General features: G+C 47.1%; 3 protein-coding genes across 17 annotated transcripts in view; 1 reads left to right on the top strand and 2 right to left on the bottom strand.

Annotated features, from left to right (window-relative positions):
- Positions 1-5,941, top strand: part of LOC111844242 (intermembrane lipid transfer protein VPS13B) — a 212,138-nt gene extending 206,197 nt beyond the window's left edge. For 13 of the 14 annotated variants that reach the window (XM_072716822.1, XM_072716827.1, XM_072716830.1 and 10 more), the window contains 7 exons: positions 261-1,036; positions 1,762-1,938; positions 2,034-2,204; positions 2,314-2,490; positions 3,818-3,920; positions 4,585-4,834; positions 4,963-5,941. In XM_072716822.1, the coding sequence (XP_072572923.1) occupies positions 261-1,036; positions 1,762-1,938; positions 2,034-2,204; positions 2,314-2,490; positions 3,818-3,920; positions 4,585-4,834; positions 4,963-5,208 (1,900 nt within the window). In that variant the 3' untranslated portion in view covers positions 5,209-5,941. The remainder of the gene's footprint in view (positions 1-260; positions 1,037-1,761; positions 1,939-2,033; positions 2,205-2,313; positions 2,491-3,817; positions 3,921-4,584; positions 4,835-4,962) is intronic. The other variant, XM_072716832.1, reaches the window with a different exon arrangement.
- On the bottom strand, positions 5,461-21,065 carry LOC111844046 (regulator of G-protein signaling 22). Of its 2 annotated transcripts, none has more exons than XM_023812147.2 (24): positions 20,227-21,065; positions 20,063-20,091; positions 19,261-19,323; positions 18,888-19,067; positions 18,658-18,743; positions 17,804-17,969; positions 15,701-16,329; positions 15,410-15,571; positions 15,095-15,266; positions 14,656-14,886; positions 14,284-14,382; positions 13,888-13,989; positions 13,529-13,723; positions 13,271-13,363; positions 13,016-13,182; positions 11,986-12,148; positions 11,138-11,296; positions 10,349-10,408; positions 10,107-10,268; positions 9,415-9,594; positions 8,799-8,951; positions 8,522-8,638; positions 8,337-8,442; positions 5,461-7,615 (listed from the first exon to the last, which is right to left on the bottom strand). In XM_023812147.2, the coding sequence occupies exons 1-24, from the start codon at positions 20,246-20,248 to the stop codon at positions 7,185-7,187; spliced, it is 3,927 nt and encodes a 1,308-aa protein (XP_023667915.2). In that variant the 5' UTR covers positions 20,249-21,065; the 3' UTR covers positions 5,461-7,184. The 2 variants fall into 2 exon arrangements, with proteins under 2 accessions (XP_023667915.2, XP_023667923.2); XM_023812155.2 differs by having other exon boundaries at positions 7,184-7,445; positions 15,701-16,332.
- Positions 21,066-21,150: 85 nt separating this feature from the next.
- On the bottom strand, positions 21,151-25,690 carry fbxo43 (F-box protein 43). Its single transcript, XM_023815603.2, has 5 exons — positions 25,538-25,690; positions 23,076-24,561; positions 22,865-22,967; positions 22,579-22,764; positions 21,151-21,674 (listed from the first exon to the last, which is right to left on the bottom strand). Exons 2-5 carry the CDS (start codon positions 24,485-24,487, stop codon positions 21,426-21,428), a joined length of 1,950 nt encoding a protein of 649 aa, XP_023671371.1. The 5' UTR covers positions 24,488-24,561; positions 25,538-25,690; the 3' UTR covers positions 21,151-21,425.
- Between the last annotated feature and the right edge of the window lie 49 nt (positions 25,691-25,739).

Below are 25,739 nucleotides of genomic sequence, written 5' to 3'. Positions count from 1 at the left end.
GCTCTCAACTGGGTTAACAAGCTCCATTCTCACTGCTTGCCTTCTGAATTCAGAGCAGATTCTTGCTAATTGAATGCAAATTAAAAACAACGCAACAAGTTTCTGTGTTTTTCTTTTTAAGAATCAGTTCACTTAGAGAGTCTTTATTAAACTCTGTGGGTGACGCTTCCGGTCTGCCAGCGTATTTCTCTGGGTGTTTTCTGTCCCAGAACCAGACGGAGAGGTAGATCCTAAAATACTGGTGCATTTTTCTGTCCTAGGCTGCCCAAGCGCACGCTGGCATTCCAGGTGCTGCTGAGCGCGGCCAGCCTGGCGCTGCGTGATGACATCACCAGCCCCGCGGGCTCAGTGGAGCTGCTCCGCCTCACGTTGTCTAAGCTGCTCCTGAACTTGAGTCAGGCCCAGGCGGGCACCACTGGGGCAGGGCCAGCAGAGGGCGCCATGCTGGAGATGTACTGTGCCGGGCTTCAGCTGGACAATCAGCTGTACCACCGTGCCAGCTTCCATTTCCCCGTGCTGCTGTGCCAAGAAAAGTGGGCGGAGCCAGGCCCTTGGACGGCGGAGGCCAACCCTGCCAGCATGCCGCACGGCCTCGATGACTTCAAGGCCTCCTGCTCCCTGCGGCTCTGGCTGCTGCTGTCGGCCAACGGCCACGGCGTGGACGAGGTCAGCTTCCAGCTGGAGCCCGCCCGCGTCTACCTGGAGGACACCTTCGTGTACTACATCAAGACGCTGTTCCACACGTACGTCCCGGATGCAGTGCTGAATGGGGGGCGGGGCCACGGGGCCAGCGACGTGCCCGAGGCCGTGCGGGAATCGGTACGGGCACTAGTGCGTCCGCTGCGGCTGCGTCGGCTCTGCATCCAGCCCGTGAGCCTGCTGGTGAGCGTGCACGCCTCGCTCAAGCTCTACATCGCCTCGGACCACACGCCGCTGGCCTTCTCGCTGTTCGAGAGGGGCCCCATCTGCACCACGGCCCGGCAGCTGGTCCACGCCCTCGCCATGCACTACGCTGCTGGCGCCCTCTTCAGGGCAGGTGAGTCTTACTCCCGCAAAACAAAAACACACAGGAACATGCATACGCTCAAACCAGCAAGCAGACGCCATAAGTGAGTGTGAGGATGGACAGCCTGTTTTAATGGACTGCTGTCCAAACCGTGGAAAATTCCAGCTGCGGGTTCTGGTTGGTCCCGAATCGGTGTGCCGATACCCGCATGTGCCGTGAGGCTGTTTCTCTTCTCCCCCCCCCCCCCCCCCAAAATGTATTTTCTTGGCCTCCTTTGAACATGTCGTCATTATGGAGCCGCAGCGAAAAGCGCGGCTCATGCAAACGCCCCGTAGAGCGACGCAGAGCCGTCGGCGTGAGAGCGAAGGAGAGGAATGATCTGCGAAAAACCGCATGAAAGGCGCCTTTTTAGATTCTGTAATGCAGTTCGCAGCAAATAAATACTGCCAATCGCTGTCCTCTTGCCGAGCGAGAGCGGGCAGCTTAGAGCATAAATCCCAGGCCTCTGTCATGTGAGGTTGTTTAACAGTGTGTTTGCAGACTCCACGTGACTAAACTCTCAAATCTGCTTCATTCTTTTCATATGTGCTTGATAATTTAATGGACTAATAATGAACAGGCGTAATTACAGGATGGGTGTGGACAGGCTGCGGGGGGGTGACATCCCTGCCTTGGCACGGGTCCGCGCTTTCGGCTTAGAATTCAGTCAGGAGCCTCTTTGCTCACCACGTCTCTCCATGCCCCGCCCCCCCAAGGCTGGGTGGTGGGATCCCTGGAGATCCTGGGCAGCCCGGCCAGCCTGGTGCGCAGCGTGGGAAACGGCATCTCCGACTTCTTCCGGCTGCCGTACGAGGGCCTGACCCGCGGGCCTGGTGCCTTCGTCAGCGGCGTCTCCCGTGGAACCACCTCATTCGTCAAGCACATCTCCAAAGGTGAGGCCCTGCGACTGCGCAGCCCAGGGTGGGGAGTCGGGTGCAGGTGAGTCGCTCTTCCTTGCTGAGTTTCCCTGCCCCCCCCCCCCCCCCAGGCACGCTGACGTCCATCACCAACCTGGCCACCAGCCTGGCCCGCAACATGGACCGGCTGTCTCTGGACGAGGACCATTACACCCGTCAGGAGGAGTGGAGGAGGCAGCTGCCAGAGAGCCTGGGAGATGGTCTACGGCAGGGCTTGTCCCGCCTGGGAATCAGCCTTCTGGGTGGGTGCCCTCACCCCCCGTGTCTACGCTCACGTACACGTGCACAAATGTGTACACGCTCGCCGAACCGTGTGTGTGTGTGTGTGTGTGTGTGTGTGTGTGTATGCAGGTGCCATCGCTGGGATCGTCGACCAACCTATGCAGAACTTCCAGAGGACCTGGGAGACCCCGGGCTCTGCCGGCAGCAAGGCCAAAGGCGTCATCTCTGGAGTGGGGAAAGGCATTGTGGGAGTCTTCACAAAACCTATAGGGGGCGCAGCTGAGCTGGTCTCGCAGACTGGATACGGTAAGGTGTCTCGTCAGTGGTACCGATGTTTATTCGCATCACTCAACTCGGCATGTTTTCGGTGGTTTTCAGTCCACAGAATGTGTATCATGGACCTTTTATTGTTGTTTTGGCTTTTTTGTACTTGTATAATATGCAGTTTATTATTTGCTTGAAAAAGTTGTTTCATTGCCCCACGGTAAGCTTTCGTCGATCTTTAGCAGCCAGACGGGTCTTTCTGACCGTGCACCCAGTCAGCTGAGCCATCGTGACAGAGATCCAGGCGGGCACTTCTGCTCAGGTCTAAGGTTTAAGGATTTAGGTTTGAGGTTTGGTTGTTGAAAGACAGCGAGTTCTTTGAAAAGTCAGTCAACAGATTTGGCGGTTCGTGTTTCTCAGACGGCCGTGGGATCACCTCGGGTCCGCTTTCACTATGATGTCCGAGCGAGAACGGCTCATTAATTCTCTGAAGGTCTGGAGGATGCCTTGGACACCCCCCCCCCTGTTTTTCTGTCTCTACATTTCTGCTCCTTCCCCCCCAGCACCAGACAAGCACCCACCCTGGTTCCGGTCTGTCACAACACTGCGACTTGATCCCAGTACTTAGCCCTAAACTGGCTCCTGTGATTTATGGGCTAAATGTAGCTGAGTGGCACTTCAAAGCTGGATAAATCAGTTGCTGCTCCCCCCTGTCCCCCCACCCCCTGCCCAAGGCTCCTTTGGCCAGGAGTGTTTATTAGCTGTGCGGTCTGCTCTCTGGAGCGCCGCTGCTGGGGCTGGTGAAAGCCCAAGTGACGTACGAGAGGCCGGCATTTTAATGGCGCAGCTCTGGCGCTAACAAGGCCATGCTACGACACATTAATTTCAAATGAAGTGCATAGACCCACGTAAGAGTGTCTGCTCCCCCAGGGCCCCCCAATTAATCCCCCTCAGTCAGGGAACCCCCCCCCCCTCCCCCCGATGTTGTCCGGCACCGTGTTCCGGGAGGTTAAGTGCTTTGTTGTTGCATGGTAGCAGCCGCCCCGTGTTCCTCTGCCAAGACATCATCGCCAGAGGTCTGCGTGTGCTTTATGAACTGCATGACATCAGCGCATTCCGGTGCGGGCGAGCGCAGGGTGAGGACAACCTACTCGCACAGGGACACGGAAACACAGGAAACGGCACCGGGAAACTCCCCTGTGGGCTGGTGACCCTGCCGACCTTGGATTGAAGCTCATACCCCATCTCCATGCCACGGCCCCACTATGTGTTTTAGCTCTGTCCCTTTCCAGCTCGTATGTCCCCCACCATGCCCCATACCACACCCCTCTCCGTGTCCCCCGATGACCCGTGTGCTTCATCTCCAAAGGCATCCTGTACGGCGCTGGGCTCTGGCAGCTACCCAGACAGCTTCACCTCCCGACGGAGGACAGGTCGGCGGCGGCGCCCAACAGCCACGTGAAATACGCCTGGTAAGAGTGGCCCGCTGGCACGGCGCCCTCTCTGCTGCTGCACAGACGCTCTCTGAAAGCCGTCAGCAGGACCTCCTGGCGAGGGAGCGGCCTTGCGTTTTTACAGTGATCTTAACCAGAGATGTTTCCCTCATGGGGAAAAGAGGGTGGTAAAGGTCAGGCGAGGGAGGAGGGACGCAGGGTCGGAACGTGACAGGGAGGGAGCAATAATAAAACTGTAGTGTTTAATAAGGGGGGAGGGGGGGCAGCAGCCATGTGAAGGAAGACAGACTCCATGTGGAGGATGAAGAGTGTACAGGAGTTGCTGAGATACTGTGTGATACATGTAGTGTTTCCCAGTCCAGTCCTCGAGAACCCAGACAGTCCATGTTTTAGCTCCCTCCCAGGTCTCAGTAGAGGGAGCAAAAATGTGGACTGTCTGGTTAGGAGGGAGCAAAAATGTGGACCGGCGGGTCCCCAAGGACCAAATTAGGAAACACTGGTTTAGAAAGCACCCACCCAGGGTTGGTTCCCGCCTGCGCCCAATGCTCCCAGGATAGGTTCCAGGCCTCCCGTGGGGATTAAGCAGTTACGATAATGGATGGATGGTTTAGAGAGCAGGGCTGCCCCTCTGGTCCAATCGGGCTGGCTCGTACTTCAGAGCGAGCGTTCATGTGTCACACAGGAAGATGCTGCAGTCCCTCGGCCGCCCCGAGGTGCACATGGCGCTGGACGTGACCATTGTGAGCGGCTCGGGGCAGGAGCACGCGGGCTGCCTGCTCCTCACCAGTGAGGTGCTCTTCGTGGTCAGCCTGAGCGAGGACACCCAGCAGCAGGCTTTCCCCGTCACCGAGGTGGAGTGCCGGGCGGAGCCGGGCCAGGAGGGCGTGCTCACCCTCACGCTGTGCCAGCAGAGGGTGGCCAGCGAGGCCGAGGTGAGCTCGCCCGGGCACCCAGCTGGGTATTTGTGGGTGAAAACGCCAGACACACTGTAAGTGGGTCCTTAGATGGGAACTTTCCAGAAGGCCAGGAATGAACTGGGTCCCCACCCCTGTCCCCGCAGGGCGACGGTGGCCGGGAGCGTCTCACGGAGCAGCAGTACCAGCGGCTGGTGGAGTACGTGACCCGGGCCTCCCAGCACCTGTCCCTGTCGGGTATGGCTTCACAGCAGCCCCCGGTCACCCCCGCTGAGCCCCCAGCTGCCATCACCAAGACATACCGCTACCTGGTAGAGCCCGCCTTTGCTCGCGTCTTCGTCAGCAAGTTCACCATGGTCAAGAACAAGGCCTTACGCATAGGCTTCCACTGATCGGGGGGAGGGGTGGTCGCCTGTCCTCCCCCCGCACCAGCCAAGCTCACCGCTGATTCCCTGAACACACTCCTCCTCCTCAACATTTTAGCTCTCGTAATTCTCCTGTTTGGAGAGTACAGGTTAAATCGCCGGATATGAGAAGGCCTTATACATTTTATGCAAAAGACATTTAGAGTTACTACTTGAACCAAAAATGTAATAGAGAGAGAGGGGGGAAAGACTTCAATGTTTGGTTTTTGAGGTGGTCAGTAACATTTTTCCTGTACGCACCGGCAGTTTGCCGCTCGGATGTTTAAGCTTCTTTTTCTCATTTTATTCCACATGATTCCAGAAGGAAGAATCACTGTTTACAGGTGATGTGTGTAACCGGATCAAACTGACTTGCAGCTGTTTCTGTTACGGCCTTTTATGTGCAATATAAATATCGTTTACTGAAGAGAAACAACAGTACCAACTTACACCAGAATGGTCCCCATTCAGAGAATGTTCTCATTAATGCCATGTGGTTCACACTCATTAGGTAAATTTAGCATAATTTTTTTACATTCGTCTTGCCAAGTCTGCTTTCTGGAAGAAAATGTATTAATGTTGGCTTTCTAAAAATGTTGACACTAAGATAGCTTTATGTAAGAGAGGTTTTGTAAAACATCTAATGCTTTTACATAGAGATGACAATCTTATATAGTTACATATTTGCATATTTAATTCTAATAAAATGAAGTAACTTAAAGGTGAGAATTATTTAAAAAAAAAAGTAAATACCATATATTTCTGTGTACTTGGGTATCCAATAATTGTTTATAAGGATGACATTTCAAGATAAGAATACCACTATGTGTTTTTGATTAAATTGATCAAAGTTAACATTATAAATTTATTTTAGCAAATTTATGAAATGTTCAGTTGATACTTTGTGTAAAAAGTTTTCATGCTTGGGGCTATAGTAATTAAAAAATACGCGGGATTCAAATTTTGCACAAGTATTAATTTTGTTACAGGTAGGTTACAAAATTAGACTGTCTTGTGTACATTTTTGTTTCATTCAGGCTACTGGTGCTGTTCCAAGACCGACATTAGCTCTCTGGTCTCAGTGTTTTAAAACATTTGCTTTCCCTTAGTCGCAGTGTTCTACACTGTTTCTTGCCCTTTCGTCTCAGCATTGTAGAATGTTAGCTTTCTCTTTAGTCTGGTTATTCCAAAGATTTTGCTATCGTCTTATTCTCTGTTCCAGTATATTTGCTTTGCCTTTAGTTTCAGCCTTCTAGAATGTTTACTTTCCCTTTAGTCTTCATGTTCTAGAACGTTTGCCACTGGGGGGCGCCATAGGCTGTTCTCTGTGATATGACTTGCAGACCGTCACAGGGAGCACTACTCAGCCTCACTTCTTTTCAGTAAAGCAGCTAACCAGAAATTGAAGAGACTGATTAAGTGAAACGTTACGCTTACTACACGTTTATACAGTCTTCAGGTGGATTAGACTAACACACCAATTCCCATTCACGATTGCATTGTTCCCAAATAAACATTGCAGCAACTTTTACCTACCTAAAGTGAGCCAATGAAAAATGGCATTAAGACCGATATATTTTAATATTGAAAAGGTGACAAAGTTGTCATATACAGTAGAACCTTGGATTGCGAGCATAATTCCAGAAACGTGCTTGTAATCCAAAGCACTCGTATATCAAAGCGAATTTTCCCATTAGAAATAATGTAAACTCAGATGATTCGTTCCAAAAATATTCATGTAAAAATGCATATACATAATACTCGTATTGCAAGACCTCGCTCGTTTATGAAGCTGAAGTTCATAAATTTTTGCTCATCTTGAAAAAACAAGTTACTCGCAATCCGAGGTTTTACTGTACAGCCAGATCCTCACGTTTAAATCCGTTTTCTATCTCCACATGAAGCATTTCTTTATACTGTTCGTATGGTGTGGAAGTAGGAATGGCGAGAGGTTGATGGTCATTCTAGAGGAACAGGGAACCCTTTCTGAACAATGGAATTACACTGGGGACCGCTGTGTGTGGGCCGGAGCTGGTAGCATCCTGCCTCTCCTTTCTCTCTGCTCCATCTCTCCACTTGTGTTGCCATCGATCTCCCCAGCAGCTGGAGTCAGCAGCAGGCGGGAGCATCCAGGGCAACTTGGCCATGGACCGGCGGCGGGATGGAGATCCGGCCCCGGCGGCGCCTCGTGCCCTTCCACTGACCATTGCACCCAGGAGGCGGTTCTGCAGCAGGAGGGGCCGGACAGGAAGGCAGGTCAGGGGTGAGGAGCTGCAGTGCTCCATGCTGTCAGGATGTCCGCCCGCCCGCACCCACCAGAGACACGGCCCCCTCCATCCCCACTCCCTAACAGGCCAGGAGGACAGCGACCTCCGGAAGAGCTCATTCTCCATACCTGTCAAATAGTGGTCAGTGTCGCTCTTTAGCGGTTGGGTTACGCTGCTTTCATGGCACATCTGTACAGAATGGACTGCAAACATCCTGTCAGATTAGTCATAGGCTCTGCTCTGTCCTGCGTGCCTCTTTGCTAGAGGGGACAGAGCTGGCGTCCTGAAGCGGCAGCGGTCATTCGGCTTTGTAACGTGCCACATGCTCTGTGATGCCAACGTCGGTTTAACCCGCCCCCCCCCTTCCCTGTTCAGTTCAGTGGCCACACAGATCCACGCTCGTGTCTTTCTGCTGTTACACAACATCACCATGAAGAAACAAAGACAAGGCTACATTTAATTTGCTGGAACTAAGCTGGAAAAATAAAAACCATGCTTTCCTGATGCAGAGTGTGGGATACAAAGGGATAGGATGGATAAATATGGCTGTGTGCAGTTTGGTAGGGTTTCTTCTTATGTTTAAAGGATATTTTTCTATGGTGCTGATGGATAACGTGCATCTGAAGAAAAAAAAACACTGATTTTTTTGGTAAGAGGAAAGCTAAAGCCAGCCTGCAAGTACATGGCTATGCTGTTATCTTCAGCCTTGATACTGTTTTGAAGTATGATATAGTAAAGTGATATACATACTCTAACTGATGGTGAGCTGTATTAAGGGAAGGCTGTCAGTCCAAACCATGGATCGTTTCAGCCTGAGGACCATTTCTGATGTGGTGAGCATGTGCGGACCTGTTCTGGGGATGGTGTCCGCTTCCTGCTCCGGCCGCACATGTCTCCTGAGAAGCAGCCGCTCCTGCTCTAGCGCTACCATGTACTTGGAATAGGACCAGGACACCTGGGAGGGAGTGAATTAAAGACAAATGAGAAAGCGGGAGAGAGGAGGAGATGGGAGCTGGCCACCGCGGCTCACTCACCGGCCGCGTGGGCAGCGTCGAGTCGCTGCTTCCTGTCCCCATTGTCAAGTCCTCCTGGCTGCCGGAATCCCCCAGCAGACCCTCACCAAAGCTCAAATTCTGCCTGTTCGCCTCCTCCTGGTTATCGGCAAAGAGAAATCGCAGAACTGATAAATACTGTGACTACTTAAACTGTGGCCCCTTAACTTCACAATCTTTTAAATCACTTATGAACAGTTTTTTTCCCCTTTAAATCAGAGATGCACCCTATTGCAGTATTGGACCTATAGCCTCTTACCTGTGCCTGTTTCCTTTCTCTCTGCCGCTTCATTTCCCACTGCTGTGCTTCCTTATTGCTCTCCAGCAGGGGGAGCACCTGTGCATCCTCCACACTGCTCCTGAAAGCCAGGAACTGTGGCCACAGCTTGAACAGCTCACCCAGGACCGTCATCTGTGTAATCACAAAACCGAACACCAGAGGGAGCTGTCAGCACAAAGACCCGGTCCAGCTGGACCACAGTCTTTATAAAGGGACATTTTAGCAGTCCTGGATACGCACTTGAATATTGTGCTTGTATTGTCAGAACTGGTTCATTAATAATAGTAAGAGAATTTGAAAAATTAGCAAAAAATGTATGCTGCATATTCAAAGTAGTATGTTCTTTTTTATGTCCTATATATATGATTCAGGAGATCTGCTGATCCAACTCTAGACAGTTTTGTCCACTTAATCACACATTATCCTTGATCTCCAAGATTCCAGAATGTTCTCTTAACTCAAATGTTTTCCAACCCTGGCCTTGGGGACCACCAGACAGTCTGCGTTTTTGTGGACTGCCTGGGGGTTCCCGAGGACCGGACTGAGAAACACTGCCTTAACGACAGCATTTATCCACAAACCAGCACTCCCAGACCTGGGCCTCTCTGAACACATAGGGCCCCAGCTCCGTCCTGCGCTGCAGGATGTCCTGCGCCTGCCCAGCCGGGATGCTGATTTGCAGCGCTGGTGGGATGGAGGAATCAATGAAGCAACTGATGATAGCATCCACCTTCTTCTGGATGGTGGCTTCATCTGAGTGCGAGTGGTGCAGCTCCTGGGGGCATTCAGACATAGGAAGAAACGTTTGATTTGAAAGCAAGAGAGTGATACAGTATTCATGAACTAAATAAATGTATAAATGCCATATTACAAAACTGATTCATGTGCTAAATAGATTATGGAAATAAAAACACACAAGACTGCTTATGCAAAAATGTTACAAACCACTGAGATTGCTAAACAGAATTTGGGAAAGAGAAGATCGATCCATCCTGGGTGTGGAGACAAGTTAAGCAACAGGAGTGGCCAGAAAGTTAATTTGACCAATCAAAGTGAAATGTATGGATGTCATGTGTCACTATAAAGTATTTAACCTGTCATGACTTGCAGTGGAACCAAACCGGTGAGACTCAGTTCGTATGCAAGCAAAAACTAACCTAGCATTAAAATGACCTCTTCTCCTGCTTGTTTGTTAACCTGTTGAGATCTGACTTTTCCACCACACTGATCACTCGCAGTGTGCAGTGCAGTGCAGTGCGTGCACATGCTCTGCGATAGGGGATGTACCTTGTACTTCTGCACCTCCAGCCAAAAGAGCACCCCGTTTTCCAGGAAGTCCCCCTTGAGGGACACAAAGTGCTGAAACTGCCGGCAGGTGACCGGGTTGAGCAGTGCCTTGCGGAAGACCAGGATCTCTTTGGAGGTCGCCATCCAAGCACTGTCCGTGAGCTGCAGGGCCATTAAAGCGCTGTGTTTGGCTGCTGGCAGGGTGTCCTTCCTGCACACCTTCAAATGCTGCCGGGCCTCACCTTCCACATCTCCTTCTTCTTCCGGTTCCGAGAAAACATCTGGTCCTCCACCTCCTTTACCTGCAGCAGAACACCGTATCTCAGCACCTCTGCAGTGCAGTATTCTGCCATAATGCAAGGCATCCCCCTTACTCAGTCTCTCATTATTGTCTTACATGTGAGAACCTGAAAACTCAACCTCCAACCCTGGACATATGAGCTAGCAGTACTACCCACATGACACCCCCTACAGGATTTACATAACTAATTTGCAATATAAGTATTAATATATTATGTGATATACAATCAATATTAGCTATACAGACACTCTACTTACAAGCCTTCAACTTACGAACTTTCAGACATATGAACGAAGAGGACTGTAAGTCCAAATTGTGTTCACTGAGTTCCCATTTCCTGTCCGCAGCGCCAATTCCACCTAAGTACGCCTTCTGGCCGCTACTCCCGCCGCGCAGCAGCGTAGCGTGTACTCCTAGCATCCCAGTTCTTTGTACTTGAGTATACCCTTAATAACGACTTACAAACATTACCAAAGGGCCGTTCAGAGCGCAACTCATTCGTAAGTAGAGGAGTGTCTATATATTGGTAGGTGGCATTTTCACTTTCTCTCGAGGCAGTAGTATAAATTCATATATATATATTGAATAAATTGTATGACAGTCATTGCCTTCCATCATGCTATTGTGAGGCTGATGTAATGTGGAGATTATATACGGCAACCCCCCCTCCAGTCTTGCATGTAAACTTCCCTTGTTCTCAATGCCCACCCACACCGGAGGCTTACCCCACCTGTGACCTCCGGCGCTCCACAAACTGCGGAGTGGCCAGGAAGAGGGGCAGCCACTTCCTGTCGATGCGCCGCCTTGCCTGGCTCTGCACCTCCGCCAGCGCCAGCGCCGAGAGGCGGCCGCGGAGGATCCGCCCCCAGCCGCCGCACAGGCGACTCATCTGATATCCACACAGCAGATAAACGCAGGGAAAGCACAGCCCAAACACACACACAGACACAGACACAAACGCTTATGGCACTATCATTGTATTAATTAACTAACAGTAAATTCTTAACCCCAAACCTGAAAAACAGATGCAGGAAAGGGCACGAGAGTACGAGGAAGACAAGACCGCACACCCACCACTAGGCCTCCCCGGTGAAGCCAAGGGGAGGTCCTGATGTTTATCCAATATTAGCAGCCCAAATCATTCATCCAGTCCATCACAGGACATGCATACACAATCACACATTATGGGCAATTTAGAGATTCCAATTCAGCTAATTGTGGGCCGAAACCAGGCAGACTGCTTGAATAAAACATTTACATATTTAGCAGAGACTTTTGTCTCAAGTGACATGCAAGTGAGGCAAATAGCACTTTGCAAACATACCTACTGTCAAGGAGTCAGTGAGGCGCAAGTGCAGCTAGGCTGAGCTTCCAGTGAACGGCCAGGTACAGCGTAAGCAGTATTAGAGCAGGAGAGACACAACAACTTCTAACAAGGCAGCAGCCTAATAAGACGATTCACTAACCAGGAGTGCAACATTCAGGAAGTGCAAAGAGGCATCAGGCTAGTAGAGGAATCAAGGCATTTCTTGAGGGCAGAAACAGAATCTGATGAGAAAACGTGAGACTAAGCCTGACCTCTTCCTGTTCCTCTCTGCTCGCTGGGCTGCCGGGCCCAAAGTAGTACTTCCTGTTCAGGTATTTGCTCCTGAACGCTTTACAGCTGTCCTCCCTCTGCGCTTTGTCCTTCTGAGGAATCTTCCGAAACTGCTCAACATCCAACCAGCAGGCCAGGTCCGTGCTGTGCACAAAGAAAACACACAATTCAAATCCAAGCGTAACGTTTTGGCCAAAATAATTTCAGGTGCCCCATAACCCACATTTAACCACTGTTAACCGTCTTGAAACAATATGTTTGAGCAAACTGTATCATTTAAAGTCAGCTTTATGCCAGACAAATACACATGCTGTGGGAATTAATTACCAGGAGAAGCGGGTAATATTAAAAGCTCAGTGAGAGTAACAGTGACATCTGCTGAATGAAAATGCCACAATGCAAATTCCACACAGAGCTAGTTAGCTGCTTTTAAGAGAATTAAACAAAACCCCTCTGACCAAGTCCCTAAACGACAGCAGTCCTGATAGGTTACATCTCTCTTTATCTAGCACCTTGATGAGCCACACCTGTTCTCCGGTTAAATACCCAGAACAAGTGTGGCTCATCAGAAGCCAGGTAGGATAGAAAACCTACTGGAGATTAGCTGTCCAGGACCGGAGTTGGAGACCCCTGATCTAGCACATACTTCATCAAAAGCAGCGTACAGTTGGGAAGGCTGGGTGAGATGATCACCAGAGAAATTGGGGATTAAGGGGCTTGCCCAGGTGCCCAATGGTGAAATCACTCTGAGATTCAAACCTGCGACCTTCCTGTCACAGGTACGGCATCCTAACCCGCAGGTTTGACTGGAAGTCATTTACAGCTTCTGTTTCTTCTGGCGATTTAGGTCAATGTCTTCACTCAATGTTTTAGAAACACCTAATCGCAATTTTCACCACAGGAAACAACATGGTTGTGTAAACTCGGCAAACTCAGGGTGATCACATCTTAAATCAGTAAATATCTTTCAAGGTGCTCAGTTTCTATGGAAGACATGACAGTAACCCCTACATGGCAGAGTTCTCCTCAAGGAAGGACTGGAAGTGTTGGATTTCCAGACGGTGGCGCAATATGGACCCAAAACGGTATCTACGGAATTCCTCTGGAACCTTCTCCCACAAGTCGGGGTCTTTTAAGACTGGCTCTTGAGGCGGAGGCTGGTCCTCTTCCAGTATGCTCTGCACAGACATGTTAGGGGCTGAGATCCAAAATGATGGAAACAAGACAATCATCTGCAGAACTGCCAGCAACCACCAGGGGGCTCACCTGCTTCAGTCTGCTCTGGTACTTCCTGTGTAAAGCCTGCAATTTCCTGTAGTGTGGTGTGTCCACATACCGGGTCGACTTCTGCAACCCAACCTGGGATGCAAAAAAGTAAAACACACCCTGGTTTCAAGTTCACTTCCAGGCATACTACCTTAAATATGTGGGTCAGCTGATCTTAAAAACAAATGCTGTGAAATGCCAACAAAGCCAGTGACATAATGTAAGTGAAGGTCATGACCTTTGACAGCGGGTACAGACCCTTTTAAAGGCAGAGGCTTCCTCGGCAACCAGCAGTCTCCATGGCTCCTGAAGAACAGCCAAAACATGCTCTTCCGCTTGGTCAAATAACTCCTCAAAGGGCGGAGTCAGACCAGCATACACCAGCCGCCTGCAGTCTTCCCCGGCCCCAATGTTCATCTGTGCTTTGGAGCACAGGTATGTGGCGTACAGGAACTGAGAGGGGTCAAAATTCATCAACACACAGTCAATAGGTGGATCAGGCCTTTCTGATTAGCACTCTCAGGTCATGTGACTTTTCCCCCACCACTCTCAACAATGCCATGCTCCAAAAGATCCTGCACATCCCACTCACAGTTCCCCATGCAGGCGAAACCCACCTGTGCCTGCCGCTGCAGTTTGAAGGGATCAGGCCCATCCAGGAAGAACAGACTATGGTACCTCTGCAGGTCAGACCAAAAATGGATGGCATTCTGCCACAGCTGCAGAGAAAGCTCAATGTCAGAACCTGAACCAGAGCATCACAATCGGTACAGATAGTTATGGGGTGTTTCTCTGGCGGAATTGACGTTCATTCCCTTCCAAAGACAACGTTGACCAGTCAGATCAGTCTGCATTTCAGTGATCATATTTTATCACATTCATACGTCTGTATTTATCCAGCTGGCCCTCAGTATAGCCCAGTGCATAGCTAGACCTCTGAGGCCACAGACCTTAAGCCATCCACATGGCTGCCTTCTCGGCCAATCCGTGGGCAACCGCTGCTTGGCCAGTACCTGGTTTCCTGAACGCTCACAGAAGCGCAGGAAGCAGAACCCCGCCTGCAGCTCACAGTGCAAGGCCCGCAGCATGTCGTCCGTGCTGTCACCACCAGCCTGAGAGTGCGCACCCCCAGACACACACAGGAACATACAGAGAGCCATCAGCCACAAAAGCTGTGATACAAGGTCCCCAGCTCACTGTTAGCAGTGTTCAGAATCAATTCACAACTTCATAAAGCAGCTGCAGTACAATTGCAATACAATAGAAATATAGCCATGATCAACAATACCTGCAACAACAGCAGTACTACAAGCATGAGTACCAGCGGTAGTAATAGTAGTAATAGTAGCAGTAGTAACAGAGTATTCTCAGCGTTGTTGGCCTACCTCTGGCTCTTCAATGATCTGCATCATCCTCTTTGCACTGTGATCTAAGGGTGGGATCTCCTCTAAAGTGGACTCAACAGCACTTGACAGGCACTTGATTGAAGGTGCCCAGGGCATTATGGGATGTGTACTGGTTGACACAGGCTCCAGACACACAGTCCATGCTGAACGCTTCGGCAGCCTGAGGGGCCTCCACTGGAAATCAGCTTTCCCAGTCAGCACTGGTGAAGTCTGACACATACACCACACACAGGCATCAAGATGACCAGCAAAACCACTGCAGGCTCTCTGCTAAATTCCATTAAACCAGAGTAACAAACAAAGAGTCAATGCAAGGCGCAGAAACACAATGACATTCATTAATGTGCATGTGGGACTGCACTAAGAACAGCTCTAAATACTTCTCTAGGGTTTGGACTAATTCTACTTGCTGACGAACAGAGGGAGCATTCCAGGACATGGGGTGACGGTGCTGCCCATAGCATACGGCGAGGGCCCCAGGGTAAGGGTCAAAGTGTGCTGGTGGCCACAGCTGCTGCTCTTTCCAGAGCCTCATATGAAGCACGCTGCCTTCACTTCGGGTTGAGCAGACCATCCAGAACCTTGGGCACCTGAGCAGGATGACAGCAATGTAAAGCTGTGTTTTATTAGCGAAAGTTAAAAGAAAAACCATCACAAAATAAGAGAAAGAAAATTAAACTTAAAGCCATCATAAGTACGGCAGTTTATTGGGTAACAGGACTTTGGTTCTAACCAGTAGAGGAGCAGGGACTTTGTTATCTCTGCCTGGACAAGATGTAATTTGTCCTCCCTCCAGCAGAGGGTGCTGGTTATTCCCAACCTGGACAGCAGCTCCACACTCAGTGTGTAGGGTCCAGCGCTCAGCAAGTACTGGTCTTTCATCTGAACCAGGTGTCTGTCCCAGGGATGCACACAATAAACAAGAATCTTGAATCTGTATCCCCTTTTAGGAAAGAGACCAGATATAAAAATGCATAAACATTTTGTTTAACAGCAATTTACTTCAAACACAACAATAAGATACCTGTTTTTGCTATGTTGGTTCTGAAGAGTTTTTAGTCGTTCAATATCCATCCAAAGGTAGAAGAGTTTCTCGCCTGGTGTTCCCTGCAGAAAGCTTTTAAATTCCTCTAGGCCATAATTGGAGTCATGGAGGTCATCATCAAGGAGACTATAGTCATTGTGACTCTCGTCTTCCTTGTTGACCGTCTCTGAGGTTACACTCTCCTCTGCTGGCTGAGTAGGGTAAGTGACTGGGGCCCCACCAAGGAGGTTTTCAACACATGGCTCTGTTGGTTCCTGCAGTGATGACCTTGACCCATAAGCCTTGCAGTTCTGTTTACCTTCCTCCTCTGACACAGCACCCCTTAGGACCCCCTGAGCAAAAGATGTTCCCACGTCCGCCGTAGCTCCACTGCTTCTGGAGGTGATGGCGGTCAACCTGGTCTCCATAGGTTTGATGTGCTTCTGCTTCTGTGTTTCACGCTCCAAGAGCAAGGAGGCAAAGGTGGGCCGTTCCATTTCTGGGCTTTTAGAGGAGGGTGGTGGGAATCCATGGCTGCTAGCAGGGTCTGTTGCTGGGCTGAGTGGACCTCCTTCCTTCAGGTAACACTCAAGCTCCTGGACCGACTGGGTGCTCAGCAAGGCCTGACTCTGCTTATCCAGTGAAAAACAATCACGGATACCAGTCACAGTGGGATGTACATTCACAAGATTACAAATTACAATGCAACCTTTAAGTTCTGTGAAACCCAGGCAAATGCATTCCCGTCAAACATTTTAATATATTTGATAGCAGCCTCATAATGTTGTCAGGTCAATTTCAGGTTACTTTATAACAGCTATTTAAACTCCAAAGCCAGGTATCATAAGCTGTATAAAGCCTAAAACTAACATGGTAAAAAGGCAAGAGGCATCTGACAGCATGTCTACACTCTCATGTCTCCCGCTCAGTAACGGTCAAATGCTGTTAATTGTAACCAGTCTAAGTTGTTCTACAGTGATGGAACACGACTCTGTTGTGGCAGTAATGGTGAACACATGTGCCAAACTGCAAGGATTGCATTTGCATTTTTTTAGCCCAGCTGCATGTGCTGTGGTCCCCAGGTCCTAACCGTGTGGTGAGGTCATGTGCCTTCCGACATTAGAAAACACTTTGCGAGCCGCGATCACTGTCACGCCAACTACAGGGCATTGCCAGGTTCTGTTATGGCTCATATGAACATAAAACATGCTGATGTTAATCAGAAGAGATCATTAAAATAAAGCGCTAATGACATTTATTCAGGAGTTTCCATTTTATTACATTCTTTTAACCGCTGAGAGAAGCACGATATACGGAAGGTAAAAAAAATTAAAAATCACGCTGCCTATTATTATATAAAAATAAATCCTACCTATAAATATTTCTTCATAAAAAGTCATTTAAATTGACCTCTGGAACAGATGCAGAAAAACTCTGAAATGCAAAAACTGGATAATTTTATATGTTTCAGCTGAAGAGGACAACTGTTTGATATTTAAAGTTATTGCCGTTTATTGCTTGGTTGCCTTTTATGAAACATACAAAGAGACCAGTTGGTTTTCCAACAGTGCATGATGTTCATTCTGCCTCTAATGAGTGAAATCAGAAGACTTTGTTACCCAAACAAAAAAATAAAAAATATCCATACTCTTGCCAGTTCACTGGCATACATTTTTGATTGGTGGCTGGGTATTAAATTTTGTGGGGACAGATTTGAATTCTGACAAGCCAGGCTTGTTTTCCATAAAGAAATCTAATTATATACCTAATTAGAACAAGAGCACTATTGTTAAAAGTCAAAATGGAAAAATATGTTCTTTACATTTGAACCATAGATTTCTTAGATGTCGGTTTGCCAGTTAATTTCCATTTATACAGCTGGATATTTTACTAGACCAGATTCCAGGTTAAGGTCTTCCTCAAGGGTACAGCAGCAGACCCCCTTTTGAAACTTGAACCAACATCCTTCAAGTAACAAGGCCATGTCCATAACTAGCTGCTGCCATTTTTAGCCAGCTAATCCAAATAAGTTCTATTAACATTGTTACAGCACCAGTCTTCAATGCTGAGATTAATTACGGTGCAATCGAGTACCCTGATTACCTGGCGGAGGGAGGCGTAGTGCATCGTCATGAGTAATCTGTTCCCGTCTTTCCCTGAGGAACAGGCTTGGGTCTCTGGGCTCGCTGCCCAGGGCCGATACATGGGGTCCACCAGCAGACTCTGACTCGAGCTGACACTGTCCACCTGAGACAGCAGTTTAGCCAGCCTGCAGCAGAACGTCGGGAACAGATGGTAACGAGCAATATGCCATTTCTTAATAGGAAGCATGGGGCAGTAGTAAAGAATAAGAACCACGAGTGGAAACATTCAGGAAATATGACGGCATGACCAGGAACTCTGAAACAGTGCTCCCATGGAAGTGTATTTGTGTGGTGCAAACAGAAAGTCCACTTGGAATACTGCAGTTTATGACCTGCATTCAAAGTAATAATCGCTTTGCAGTTTATTACCTGCATTCAAAGTAGTAATCGCTTTGCAGTTTATGACCTGCATTCAAAGTAATAATCGCTTTGCAGTTTATCACCTGTATTCAAAGTAGTAATCGCTTTGCAGTTTATCACCTGTATTCAAAGTAGTAATCGCTTTGCAGTTTATCACCTGTATTCAAAGTAATAATCGCTTTGCAGTTTATCACCTGTATTCAAAGTAATAATCGCTTTGCAGTTTATTACCTGCATTCAAAGTAGTAATCGCTTTGCAGTTTATTACCTGCATTCAAAGTAGTAATCGCTTTGCAGTTTATGACCTGTATTCAAAGTAGTAATCGCTTTGCAGTTTATCAATTGTATTCAAAGTAATAATCGCTTTGCAGTTTATTACTTGTATTCAAAGTAGTAATCGCTTTGCAGTTTATTACCTGCATTCAAAGTAGTAATCGCTTTGCAGTTTATTACCTGTATTCAAAGTAGTAATCACTTTTCAGAAATAAAGGAAGCCTTTCTTTCTTTATCCACTGCACTCCTTGTTCTCGATCCAAACACTGGAAAACAAAGTTGCCGCAAGAACCATAAAAATAATCACGGTCTTGTAAGAAAACCTGACATTTTTTCCTGGTCTGCGGTAAACAGCCAGACTCTTTCCTTAGAGAGAAGCTGTAGTGTGTGTCTGTTCCACATGAACCCACCTGCACTGTGTAGGTATTGTCAGGCAAGGAGTCGGGGAGAAGTGATGTTCTGTTGAGGAGTGGGTCAGATTTATACTTTAACAGTGCAGACTTTATCCTCTTCGATACAGACTCTGCAACATCACTGACCACCTCAAAAGCCCCAGTGTGCTTGTTGTACATTAGAGGTTCAGGAAGCCCCTGTTGAAAATGAATAATAGATATTTTCAGTTACAGGTTACCTACTACAAAACTGGGCTGTCATTACCAAAACTCAACCAACCAATCAATCAAAAAAAAAAAAAAAGTATCTACAGCTTGTTTCAGTTCTGATTTTAGGTACACACACAGAAACCTAAGATATGCTGTCCATTTGTACCAGTGACATACTTACCAGAAGATTTAAAAACTCATTGAAATAGTGCACAAGGAGGTCATCAGAGGCCAGGTACGACTCCTGCACAACAGTAATAAATCCAGTGAACAGTGTTACATATACATACTGTTACATTTTAATTAATATGAATTCCTAAACGAGGAGTATATTCGATTACATGAACTTTATTGATCCCAGAGGGATATGCTTGTGAATACAGCAAGTAGATAGAGCATAGGCCATACATGTAGCGTGACACAGTAAAGACTGCAAACAAGTAAACGTGGTGCAAACAATAATGAAAGAAAAAAAATACAAAACTGAATCCTGAAAAAATACTAAAGAGTATAGATGAAATAAATGATAGGAGAAAATAATAACGCGATTAACAAGTACCAAAAAGTAAAGCTTAGATAGGCTGTAAAACCAATATATTTCAAACATCAGGTCCATACTGTCTTTTCGGTAGTTTTGATTATATCTTTTGACTTTATTTGGTGAGGGCCTTACTGGGGTACGTTTATAGTGTGCTCGTTGTCAATGCCATTCTTGCAGTTTTACGTTGCACACTGACGGCGAAATTGCGGAGCTGCTTTCTGTTGCTACAACAGCTGTGACTGACATTTAGCCGGCAGCCCTAGGAGCGGTTTGTATTATGGCTTCCCGATGACCGGAGATCACTTAACTTTACGGAATTACATAGAGCCATAAAGCTTCCTTTTTTTTAGAGAAATACATGCTACCTTGTCAGGCATTATTTTACTCTACAACAATCGTCGCTTAACAGAATTTCCAGAACTTTACAATGAGAAATACTTACAAAGTTGTCGTCCGATATATCCGGAGGTTCTGAAAAGAAAGTGAATTTTAAGTTTAATCATCTTCAAAAACATAATACACATTAGTGATCTGATATTTCATTAAAACTTAAAATTAAAAAACGAATGTTATTCCCCCAAGTCAAAGTGCGGGCCGCTGTTTTACCTGTAGTAAGAATCTTAAGCATTTTGTAGCCGCATGAAGTTTGTGGTTGAAATTTAGACCTTTTTGGGGGAAATGCTGGGAAGTTGCAGGGGTCGTTGGTCACCGGACGGTAGGCAGAGCCGAAAGCCGCCCTTCGCCTCGGCAGCCGCGTGTAAATGTCGGCTGCCCGGAGGTTGCTATGGAGGTGAGCGCAGTCATTCGGGGAACCTCGGACAAGCCCCGACTACAAGCCCATAAACCGGCGCGTCTGCGGCTCATGTCCCACTCAGTCAGTCATTTCCAGGGTTGCCAACTTTGATCAGCTGGCTGGAGTGAGATTTTCAATTCGAGACAAGTCAGCACACACATGCGTATGCATTTACATGTATGTAACGGTTTGATTACCTTTTGAATAGTCTGTAGGGTTTACAAACTGCCCCAACGCTTTTGATGTAGCTTATTTTAGGTTTATAATGGAATAACATCGATTTGGCGTGAGATTTCTTGCGTGCACCTGAAAGCAAGAGTATCACGCCAGATGCATGAGCTGGCAACCCTGCATTTCAACGTCTATCAGGGAAAGACATTTTGAACCACTGGCATTTTACGACAAAATATTCTACATTTAACACTGAATGCGCATTAGATGACAGTCTATGACATGGATTTCCAGGATGATATTACGTTTTTAGTCGTAGTGACATAAAATGACTATTCCTGGCTTTTGCAAGAGATCTGTATTTTAGTTTATCTAAATATCCGTACAGGTTGTTACACATAATTTGGAATCTATCACGGCACTAATCTGGTTTAACCCTTAAACGCTCAATGGAAATTAATTCCAATTTAATTAAGGATCTGGCAAACCACTTCGGCTACTCTGATTTCTCGAACAAAGTACTACAGTATATGATAAGTAAACTGACAATTTAAATCCTTTTGAAATGAAATGTTAAAAACAAGCTTTATTAAAACAGTATAGATGTACAGACACAAAAAAACTAAACTATGCACAACACCATGTTTGAAGGAAAAAATACATTCTGTACATTACGGATACGGAGAGAAACCGATTTAAACGTGCGTGATTGCCAGCGATTTCTCCCAAGACGTCTCAGATTCATAATTTAAAAACACATAAAACCAAACTATAAAAAAACTCCAACGGTAAGCAGACATACACAAACTGTCCCCCAAACCCACGACACAGACAGCATCTCTCACAACCTTCTGAGGCTGCGTCTGCTCTGAGCACTTCCTGGCACCACTTCCTTCTTGCCATGACGTTTGGCCGACCCGCTCGCACACTCTCTGGACCCGTGATAAGCACACATACACCAGGTGCAAAACCGGTAGACACAGTCTTCCTGAGTACAGAGGCCCTCCCCCCTGAAGGAGTGGCACTTGGCAGGATGTTGACATCTTGGACATGGTTTGAGGCACTCATCATGGAAGAGGGTTTTGGCAACCTGCAGGACAAGAGCATAAATTCCCAAAAGCACAGTTACTAACCCAGTTCTCAACCCTTTCAATCAATGCAGCAGTCCACATTTTGCTGGGGCCGCAAATCACTGTGTTTAAAAAGGGGCAGTTCACCCAAAACTGACAAAAGATGGGTGTTTTAGAGAGGCCTTAGTACCATCTATCCATCTAAGTTGTTCTGCAGCTAGTTGCCTAGTTTTTGATATGTTAGACATAGAAATGCTGTGGTTCTCCAATATAATGGGAGTGAATGGCATTCGTTCTGTGTTGATTAAAATGCCAGAAAAATACATTTGAAAAATCCAACAGCAGTGACTCTTACCAGAAATCATGGCCTGGTTACGCAAGATAATCTACAGACTTTGTAGTTCCTACATTAATCTGCTTACCATTTTCTTCTAACGAAATCCACCGTATCACTGCACAGGAAACACAAGCATGAGCACCCCAGCTATAGCTTCTGCAGTGATACGACTGGTGTGTGGCATTCAGGAGAAGAAATTAGTTGCTACATTAAGCTGCTTACTACAAAGTCTGTGGCTTATCGAGTAAACAGGTCATGATTTTTGGCAAGATATATTGCTGCTAAATTTTTCAAATTGCTTAGATCACCACAGAAACAATGCCATTCACTCCCATTATATTTGAGAGAAGCCCTACATTTCTATGGCCAATATCTCTAAAAACCAAGCAACTGCCAGCAGAACTTTCTAGATAGAGGCTGTAGTGCTGTCTATCCAAAACTTTTTTTTTTTTTTTTTTTAAGTTTTAGGCTGAACTGCCCCTTTAAGTGATTTCAACCTTGTATTCCATTCATACATTTACTGGGACTCTTAACTGGTCAAAGTCTTTTGAGCCGACAATGCAGGCCATGACATCAGTCACTCTCACCTGTAGGAACTTGTCCCGCTTGCTGTCCGAGTGCGTTGTCTGCCTGACTTGGGTTGCAGAGCTGCTGCCTGATACTGGTGTGCGAACGCTTGCTAGTTTGGATTGGGCCTGAACAAACTTCAAAGGAGACCTGCTTAGGAGACTCAGTCTCGTCTCTGCGTCTGGAACATGGGCTGCACTGCCCAGCTGCGAAAAACAGAGGGAGCAAATCAGGAACTTTCACCATTCATGTTGTATTAATCAAATGACTTGTGATGAGAGCTGGAGATATTTCAAATGCTATTACCTTAAGTGCCATCTTTAATTCCCTCAAGTAGTATTTTCTCCGTCGACACGCCATCTTATCTTGTGAAATCATTTCATCCCAGACTCTACTCACTTGTCCAAAACTTGAAATGCACAACAATACAAGATGCAACTGTAAAACAGGTTAGTTTTCACATATTTGTATAACTTGATCCGTAGTTACTAAGTTTACAAAACAGTACTCAAAATACCTGTAGATATCTTTAGACGAAAGCAAATTAAAAATCCTTTTCAAGATGTGCTGGAGATTCCTAATCTTTAGCTCCCTGAGGATGTCCAGCTTCTCGAGTCCCATCTTCCTCCCTATGAGACCTGTTAGAAGGTTGGTCATTATACAAGACTGGCCACCTTCTGGTGACATTTGCAACTCCTCAAGGCTAAACTGGGGCTGCAAAAACTTGGCAGTCTGCTGGCAGATGGCATGTACCACCTGCAGTGCAGGTGTCAGGGAGAGGTCCTCAAGCTTTACGGTGGTGGCTCCAATAGGAGTTTTCTCCAGGAAGAGTTCATGGTCTTCCTCTGTGGCACAGGCCTCTTGTCCCTTAGGTGTTGGTTTTACCTTTCCTGCCACCAAATCAGTCACCCTGATCTCTTCCTCAGATTGTGAACCTCCCTCCCGAAGTGTTGGTAGTCTTCGTTGACGTTCCAATTTGGTCCGCCGCCTTAGTTCGGCCAGTTTTGGAGTCTCCTTGGTTTTGGAGGCTGACTGAGGCAACAGTTCCTGGAATGAGCCATCATGGTCCACCGAGGAGTCCTGTGATTTATTTAGTGAGGTGAACCCACTGTCCTCAGAAACCGATATGTCCAATTTAGAAACCGGAGTGAACGAGGGTGTGCTCAAACCACTCAGACTGTCAAGGTTTGTAGCAAGATTTACAGGAGTATGGAAGGTTTCATCTGTAGACAACAAAAGCTTGCTATCACATGGAGTCTGTGGGGTTAGGAGGTTTGGGAGCGAGTAAATAATGCTTTCACTGAGATCAGCTTCACCTGCAAGGAATTCTGTACCCTGTCCTTCAAAATGAGGAGGCTGAGTAACATTGTGGCTTCCGTCTTCAAGGGTAGAGGACTTCACTTGGGAGAATACGAGACGTCGCTTCCTGCAGGACAAGGTAATCTCTTCAGCTTTTAAAGTGCTGGTTGCTAATGCCTCAAACAGCCCAGTATCAGGAGAATCAAAGATTTCAGTGGACAGATCTCCTTCAGTCCCAGGCCTTGCAGACATAAAAGACCTGCTCTCTGGTGTTTTTGTGTAAGCCGTCTTACCATCCGTGGAAGCTTTAGACATGAGAAGTCGTCTTCTGAGACCAGCATCTTTTTTATGTAATTTAGGAGTCTCACAATAGGAAGCTAAAAATGTGCTCTCTTTGGTATCTTTTTCTGCAGACCTAAAGAAGTCTTTTGGACGATTCTTTCTAGGTGTATGAGATGAAAATTTAGCTGGATGGTATTGTGAAAGGTTTTCTTTTGGTGTGTCATAAAGAGCTTCACTGGCCTTGGCTTCTGAGATGTGTGGTGCTTCACTGAATCCACTGTCCTGACAGAATGCATTGTGCTTGCTTTTAATGCTTTGGAGAACATGCGAACTGAAGATCTCATCCATGTCTCCTGGCCGCAGCTGGATTCAGACCAACAGCTGCAGACAGATTTGATTAAACCGACTCCTGCCAAGGTTAACTGAAAAAGATCAAAATTAAAGTGAGCCATATTCGAAAAACATGAATTTTAAACAAGATAATGCTGTTGTAGTGGAATACCAAATGAATTACATACACAATGCACTGTTCAATTATAACAAATCAAGTTTATTAGACTGGACAGGCAATAATTAAAATAAAATTATAGAGGGGGTAAATCGGAATGCAATATTCAAAACAGATCATATGCAGCGACAGTATTCCCTTTAGACAACGAAACATTTGCTACGTACAAAAGTAGGCGTCCTAAACGGTCACCCAGCAAGAAAACAATCGCCTGCAAACTATACATTACCGTGCAAAAACCATGCCAACAATTACAGCTGCAGAATTACTCGTTTCCCATAGACAAAGGGGAAATCTAGTTTATAAAATACTCTTATTTTACTCAAAAGAATTTGACTTTAGCAGGTAGTTTCTGAAACGGTCTATGGTAACGTATTATTCAGTATCAAGGTGTCCACGTCACAACCTCAGTTATACCGGCTCCCTCGTACACGTTTGAATTTTGCGCCCGCAGATTCCCTGTAGATCCCACTCGCCCGCGCAAACTACGCGAACCGAGCGCCAGAGAGCCGCTCCCGCCCCCCGCACTGCTAAGGCCGTCCGCGCTCGCGCTGATGCGGGAGCGCGCAGGGACTGCTTCGCTGTGACGGTTACGTTTAAATGCCCAGTGACCGGCAGTCAACATGGCTGCTATTGCAAAATGTTTAAATGTCCCCGGCAGTCAACATGGCTGCTGCTGCACTTGAGAGTTACTTAACACCCGTAAGGCAAATTTCCAAGTTGTCTCCACCATCCTCCAAACCGCACATTGTAAATACTTTCCATTTAATAAGAAAAACCATTAACATCACCAACTCAAAAACAGTATGGAAAATATTGGCGATTTAGGTAATGCAGACGGTGTCACACGATTGATTCTCCTCACGTTAAACAAATTATCGTTTACTTACTTTTTGAGCAAACCAAAGGGAGAGGAAAATGAGCCCGCACTGCCGGCTAAAGCGACGTTCCCATGTTACGGTAGACAGCCAGGCCGCTAACAAACTGAAGTAACCTTTCCCGTCGCGTTCAAATTTGGAGCGTGACAGTCTGATTGGCTCGAGGCTGCCGCACCGCACTGCCCTCAGCGTGACAAGCAGCGGGCGACACCTA

The sequence above is a fragment of the Paramormyrops kingsleyae genome, chromosome 9, assembly GCF_048594095.1.
Source record: "Paramormyrops kingsleyae isolate MSU_618 chromosome 9, PKINGS_0.4, whole genome shotgun sequence".
Classification (NCBI taxonomy): domain Eukaryota; kingdom Metazoa; phylum Chordata; class Actinopteri; order Osteoglossiformes; family Mormyridae; genus Paramormyrops; species Paramormyrops kingsleyae.
Note: the sequence above shows the minus strand (reverse complement) of the source record. Positions and strands in the feature narration are given on the sequence as shown.

Excerpts from the sequence above, each read along its gene's own strand:
- fbxo43 (XM_023815603.2), bottom strand. The coding sequence starts at position 24,487 with ATGGATGAGATCTTCAGTTCGCATGTTCTCCAAAGCATTAAAAGCAAG. Across the intron at positions 22,765-22,864 it reads AATTAAAGATGGCACTTAAG|CTGGGCAGTGCAGCCCATGT; the intron begins GTAATAGCATTT and ends TGTTTTTCGCAG. Across the intron at positions 21,675-22,578 it reads AGCGGGACAAGTTCCTACAG|GTTGCCAAAACCCTCTTCCA; the intron begins GTGAGAGTGACT and ends CTTGTCCTGCAG.
- LOC111844046 (XM_023812147.2), bottom strand. The coding sequence starts at position 20,248 with ATGCTTAAGATTCTTACTACAG. Across the intron at positions 17,970-18,657 it reads GATTACTACTTTGAATACAG|GCTGGCTAAACTGCTGTCTC; the intron begins GTAATAAACTGC and ends GTTCTGCTGCAG. Across the intron at positions 13,990-14,283 it reads GTGAGCGTTCAGGAAACCAG|CTGTGGCAGAATGCCATCCA; the intron begins GTACTGGCCAAG and ends CTTTCTCTGCAG.